Source organism: Peromyscus leucopus, chromosome 2, assembly GCF_004664715.2.
Source record: "Peromyscus leucopus breed LL Stock chromosome 2, UCI_PerLeu_2.1, whole genome shotgun sequence".
In the NCBI taxonomy this organism is placed as follows: Eukaryota; Metazoa; Chordata; class Mammalia; order Rodentia; family Cricetidae; genus Peromyscus; species Peromyscus leucopus.
This window is the reverse complement of record NC_051064.1, coordinates 92,001,771-92,008,769: the sequence shown is the minus strand read 5'-3', so window position 1 is coordinate 92,008,769 and position 6,999 is coordinate 92,001,771. Positions and strand designations below refer to the sequence as shown.

The 6,999-nt window shown below is 41.2% G+C and overlaps 1 protein-coding gene across 1 annotated transcript; it reads right to left on the bottom strand.

Annotated features, from left to right (window-relative positions):
- Positions 1-835: 835 nt before the first annotated feature.
- Positions 836-4,850, bottom strand: Klhl9 (kelch like family member 9). The gene has a single exon (XM_028863052.2). It carries the CDS (start codon positions 4,347-4,349, stop codon positions 2,496-2,498), a length of 1,854 nt encoding a protein of 617 aa, XP_028718885.1. The 5' UTR covers positions 4,350-4,850; the 3' UTR covers positions 836-2,495.
- Between the last annotated feature and the right edge of the window lie 2,149 nt (positions 4,851-6,999).

Genomic DNA, 6,999 nt, shown 5'->3' with positions numbered 1-6,999 from the left:
TTCATTTTGTAGAACAAATCTTATATATCAGAAAAGCTTATAAATACTGTTGAAAACTTACTGGGAAAAACGAACGTTAAAAATGTTTGTGATGATATGTGCCTGTATCCCCTTTATATGTTTGTTCAGTCTTTTAAAAATTACTTATGAAGTATTTTTTCATTATGAAAATATCAATCATTTCAAAATCACTTAAAATTTCCATCTTAAGAGGAGTTCTGGGTTTAACTAGTTATAACAACATAGTACCAGCTACTTGTATGAACATATGTGCAGATTATCACCTGAAGAACCCTGGAAAGACAAAAGGAGAGGTGTATGTATAAGACTGTAGGGCGATGAAAATAGAGCTTACCTGATGAAAATAGAGCAGTCAGCTTACCTGATTAAGGAGCGCTTCTTAATCAAAGAATGAGAATGTCAGGTGTACTGAGTAAAAGGCAGAAATGCTTTTTTAGTCAAAGAAGGAAAAGCATGTATAGAAAACAGGCTGTGCAATACCATCTCAGCATGTCAGAATCAGCATGAAAAAGTAATGTATCAATTCTGTGTTAAAAATAAACCATAGTAAAGCTATCCACAAAGGTCAAGATGTGAAAGGGACAATTTTAGTTTCAAATATTAACTGAACAGCCTCCATTTATAAAACTATGAGTTTGAGGGGGGAAAAAAAGGCAATACAAGAAAATATCAGTTAAACAATTTTATTATATAAAGATATGAAAAACAAAGCAATTCTAATAAGTATCACGAGGAAAAGGAAATGGACATTTGACCAGAGAAAATGAAGCCATTCAAAATACACAAGTATTCACTCTTGAAAAAAAAAAAAAGATTGGGATGCTATTTCTTGTTTATTCAATACACAAAGTTAGTAGCAATTTTTACCTTAACTTCTAAAAGTATTCAACTATGTCTAAGTAATAAAAAATGGAGTCATTAAAAAAACATATAGCAAGTATGAAAATTTCTGTTAATGCAAAAATCATAAAGAGCATTAAAATAAATCAACACGTGTATGGGCAGTAAGTAAAGTTCAGATGCCAGAAGCCAAATCCTCTTCCTTGGTCTGAATTACATTAAGGGACTGTCAATGGTATTGCTCCTGATTTACACTGTCACTCTCCCAGGGCTAGCCATATGCACATACATGAATGCACATTTTTTTTCCTTCAGTTGAACTACTTTTCCAGGAAAGCATATATTCAGTATCACTCATTACCAAGGACCACTATAATTCCATTTGTCCCTTTAGGATCTCCCCATGAAATTCTTAGCCAGAAAGTATTCCCAGTGTTGAAGACGGAAGGTCTACTTTAGCACTGCCTTAAAGAAACCAGCTGGCTTGTTAGGGAATCTGAAGTTGGTCCTGTCCTTGGGTCAAAGCTGAAAAGGCCTATTTCTGACTTGATGCAGAACAGGGTCTATCTGTTTGCTCAGATCACAGCCTTGAGGCAGCTCACATAGCTCAGGATGCTTCTCAGCTACAGCAGCACCAGAAATCACTCCAAATCACACAATAAATATATCAGAGTGACAAAGCTGGGAGGCTGAACTTCAAATCCTATAGCTTTGTTAAGAATGTTTCCTTGCCTCTTTTAAAGACTGCTGGATTTCACAGGAAAAAGAAGTTAATGAGAAAAAACAATTCTCCAAAACTTGACTTTTGCTAAATAATCTACATACATGTAACTACAGATTATACAGAAAAACTAATTAAATTTCATTTAAAGAAACAATCCCACTAAATGACAAATTTGGCTGCAAATTTAATTTGTTGTAGCCCTTAACTATCTAAGTTTTGCTCAAGACTTTAGACACTAACTGAATTTTCATTGAAATAATTAGCTGCTTTCTGGAAGAAAACATTAGCTCATTTTCACTACAGTTGAAGTTTCTATCAATTCTAAAAGTTTATACGTATGTACACATGAATTTTTATGTGAGCATGTATGTCTTGTGTACACACTTTAAAAAAGCTTTTTCTCCAGTAAGATAGGAACAAATCCTGACTTACTGTTTCTTCTAGTTAATACTTTTACTATTTCCTCTACCTAAGAAACTTCATATACTCTAAGAGTTATCACACAGCCTAGTTAACAAATTCTCAAAAACTACCCACGAGGGAGGTAGCTGTACCTTGGCAATCAATTTAAGTTCATAACAGAGGGCCTCCATTTGATGTTTCAGTCAAATCAAAACTTTCAACTTTGTAGCATAATACACATAATTACACATTCACTATGATCACCTACAATTTGACTTACGTAAAAACCACAAAACATCTAATTTTTTATGTATCTTTTTCACTTGTTAAAACAGCTGAATATATTTAATACATTTTCAGAATGCACTTATTAGCCATCTAATAAACATACTAAGCAAAACAAAAAACCTAAGTTACCTTTTTGTCTATTAACTGCAGTAATAAGAGACAATTAAAGGGGAAGTATGAGATCATCCATGATCCACTGAAAAGGTATTACACCTTGGATCTAAGAATGATCTGAAGGTGCTGAAAGAGGAGACTCTCTAGAAGGTGACCCAGGGTTTTCTTCAGGTGGAAAAACTGTGAGAGTACAAGCCCGAATGCCACCAAGTGACTCTGGAAGATCAAAAACTTTATGCCATTCATCTTTTTCTGGGTCATATTTCTGAACAATTTCTACCATGCAACGGTTATTCCAAGAATATCCACCAACAACATAGATTTTGTTTTCAAAGACAGCAACCCCAACATCACTCTGACCTCTTAGCATAGCAGCAATTGGAGTCCACTGGTCAAGAGTTGGCGAATAGTATTCACAGCTTAGAACATCATCATAATCACTTGTTCCTCTGAAGTGGTTGCCACCAATGACATACAGCTTGTCTCCAACTGTACACATGCAATGCAGACCTCGGACTGTAGTCATGGGAGCCTTCTGTGTCCATTTGTCTGTATCTGGGTCAAAACACATGAGCTCATTTTGGAAAGTGTCATGGGTAATTCCTCCTGAAATATACATTAAACCCCCATATACTGTTCCAGCATGGCCATAGTGGGGTTCACTCATTTTTGCAACATAGCTCCATTCATTCATTCTTGGGTTGTAACATTCTACTGTGGCCAGTTCTCCAGCTGCACTGCGCCCACCAACTGCATATAAATGTCCTTTGAGGGCACTCAGGTGAAAGAATGTGCGCTTTTCATTTAATGATGCCACCTGCATCCACTTATTATACCGAGGGTCAAATCTGAAAACTGTATCAACAGCAGTTTTTCCTTTTGTATCATAATTACTCTGACCGCCAACTACATACAGGAAATTTCCAATAACGGCAATGCCATGTTGGTATCGAGGAGCATCCATGGGGGCTAAGGATTTCCACTCCTGTGCCCTTTCATCATACATCCGTAATTCTTTACTGACAACTAGCTGTTGCCTCAAAACTCCTCCTAACGTAACCAAGTGAGTAGAGTCAGAGCGAATGGCAGTTCTGTCCGACTGCATCACTGGCTGCATATATGGCATCATTTGATAATTGCTTGCTTCCAAAAGTAAATTCACACAGGTATTGTCCGTTCTCATAAAATCTACTGTCTGCACATAGTTGATGAGGTCCTGTGGTGTCATCAGTGGAAATCGAATATTCTTCATTAATTTTGCTGCATAGTCCATCCGAGGGTCTTCCAGCCTCAGCCAGCGGCAGGCTGCCTTAAAGAGTTCAAGTTCGGAACAGTGCTTGAGGCTATTGCTGGAAAGCACAAAGGCAAGCCGTTCGAAGGGGAGTTTTAGAAACTCCCCGGTACTCAACAATGCAGGAAAGTTCTTCAGGATGAAATTATTTACATATTTATCCACTTCTATAAGATTGTAGGTGTTAGCAATCCGACCAACCTCAACACAGTTATCTAAAGAGACGCCTGATATAAGAAATACTTTGCAAAAGTCCAAAACCGGTAAGATTTGTAGAAAGCTGGCAGCTTCAAGGGTGTCCTGAAGATTGTCCATGTTAAGAGACAGCTTTGCAGTATAAATAAAATCAATGATTTTCTTCAGGCCGATCTTGTTCACCCCGTGAAGTTTAATGCACATTAAATCTTGCTCTTTCATTCCACCGGTGAACATGGCCTTGAAATAATCGCTAGCAGACGCCATCATGGCTCGATGAACCGGGAAGATTTCATCGCCATCACCAGGCACCAGAGTCACGTCACAAAGCAGGCCCTCTATGCGGAGCTGATCAAAGCCTTGCAACACAACAGAGCTGTGCGTATTGCTGGTGAAAAAGCGCGTGGTGCCCGCCTTGCAAGGCTGCAGGTGGGCAGAGACGCCCATCTCGCCGTTCCCGAGAGACACCTTCATGGGGAAAGCCCTGCTGCGCTCGCTGCAGGCCGCAGACGTTACAAAGAGAACGCGCCGCCGCTGCCGCCGCCGCCGCCGCTCACTCGGGGCCGCCGAACCAAGGGCAAGCGGTCGTCACCGCAGCACCGCTCCGAGCACCCGGCCGCCCGCCCCGCCGCAGGACCACGCAGCGCCGCGGACCTCAAATCTGACGGTAAAGCCGGTGACTCATCACCTGAGGCAGTTAGGCGACCGCTTCCCCCGCGGCGGGCCCGCGCCGTCCTCCTCCTCGGCTGCTGCGCTCAGGGCGGGGGAGGGGCCGTCACGGCCTGCGCACCGCGGCTGCCGCCCGTCAGGCTCCGCACCCCAGCCAGCCGCCGCTGCGCCCTCTGAGGTCGCCGCCCGCCGCGTCGCCACCGCCACCGGCTCGGCTCGGCTTGGAGCAGGACGTGGAACTCCGGTGGGGGCCTAGAACGGCGGCCGAGTCCGCACACCGAGACCGTCCTTTCCGGAAAGGCCGAATCCCAGGATCCCCCGGGTTAGGAGCGGCTGCACAGCTTACTGCGCCTGCGCGGCTGGCCTGGCTACGCGGCAGTCCGATGGGGGAAGGGCGCGGGCGGGCTGGGGGCGGGGTTACGCTCCTCCCCCCCCCCCCCACCCCCGCGCGCGGGGCCGGTGGAGGGGGCCGTCTTGCAAGCTTGCAGGAGTGCGCAGGCGCGTATGTGCGGCGGCGTGGATTTAGGCCTGCGGAGTGAGGTTTTCTTAGCACTTTCCAAGAGCGCATTCTTTTCAAGATCTACGTTTACTGTCTTGTGCCGGAAGAGGAACGAAACGCGACCTTTGTTAAAACTGAGAAGAAACCCGGCAGAAGAAATCACTGTATTATTTAAAATTTTTTTTTCTTTACAAACAGTTTTACCGTTTACAGCACACTCAATAAACACCTCAATTAAAATGTTGGTTGTAAGTGGTTTTTAAGCTTTTAAAACACATGGCATTTAACTTGTTACTAAAATTGGGTCCTAATGATACATTTTGAATATTTGGCAGGAGAGATAATGCCGTCATAAATACTTTATTCATGGTTTTGTTTTCCAAACACTATTTTTAAATGGTTACACAATTTCCCAATAATTAAACATGTGATAGTTTACTTTGCCCACTGTTTTCTCCTGAGTGTACAAGCCTTGTCCTCCATTGTCTTGTGGAATATGTAATAAGCTTAAGAGAATTTAGACACAAAATTTATCCTGTATTGGATAATGATAATATTTGGTAGAATATCCAAGTCATTGTTTCCAAAACATTGTTATCAGCAATGCTTGGGTTTGCATTTCCCTTCTGTTGAATTTCCCCTTTGTGGGTATTTTTTATTAACATGCAGTTACCTAATTGCAAGTTTTAATTTTTATTTGAAAATAAGCGTATAATTTGCCTCTCTGTTCTCTGAATTTGACCTTATTACTGTCTTTCAAATCTTAATAGGATTGATTTATATGCAAATTAAGAAATCCTTATATTCTTCTCTTCTACTTCCTGTTTTTTTTCTAAATAGCATATATCCTGTTACATCTGTTTTGTTTTTTTTTCCAGTTCCAGATTTTCCAAAATTGGTATATAGAGAGCTTACTTACATGTTGTTGAACACTAAATGTGTGCACCATAAGTTACTTAACTATGAGTGATTTATCTTTCTTCCATTCTTTTTTTGTGATATCCTTGTCTCTAAATATTTAAGTTGCAATAAATTTGTTTAAAAATACACATTAAACACATGTGTGACACTCTAAACTTTCTATAATCTCAATACCACAAAATACATATACTACACAGATGTGGATAATCTAGTTAGTATATAATACTTTGCTCACCATTAATAGTTTATTACGTGAAATGCACATACTGACTTAGAAATCCTAGCTTTTGAGCCCCAAAATACCTCTGAAATTTAATGTATTGCAACAAATAAAAATCACAGTATACAATTGAAAGTTTGGTTGAAAGTGTCAGATGCCTAGATGTTTTGGATAAGGTAAACGAAGACAAAGATTGGATCATGTACAAGATGAAGGCCTCCTGTCAGCCACAGCGCCTTTCTGCAGAGGCAATAGGCCTGTACTTCATCAATCGTGTTAATTCCCCTCCAGAGCCCTCCCCAAATAGCAAACCATTATTTACCAGATGATATTAATTTCAAATAAAAAGATCTTTAATAAATATATAAGCATTTCCATTCTCCATACATAAAATTTCTCAAAATCATTCAAAACGGAGACTAGGTAGAAATTTCCCTGACTTCGCTTACCAACTGGGCATCTGGCCCTCAAGTGTGGCCTTTTCAGGCCCTGCCAAGTGAGCCAGCGCTGTTGGTGAGCCCCAACCCCCAGTACTGTTGACTGCTGGTGTCAGTGATGTTCCAGGTGTGTGCATAATGGGGACACCTCTAAGACAACAACAAGCTCCACAATACAGAAGCTGTGGCATTGGTTTGAAAGGCAGCACTTCCAAACTGATGTCTTCCAGAGAGGTACAGGACAGGCAGAAACCTCAGTGGCTAAAAGCTGAGAAGAAACCTAACCAGAAGCAGCAAGGCCTGCTGTTTCTGACAAACTACAGCAACCCCAAGGGCTAGTAGGAAAACATTGTTTTCCCAAGATGCTCTAGCAACAAC

Bases quoted from the DNA above. Each gene is read 5' to 3' on its own strand.
- Klhl9 (XM_028863052.2), bottom strand. From the start codon at position 4,349: ATGAAGGTGTCTCTCGGGAACGGCGAGATGGGCGTCTCTGCCCACCTG.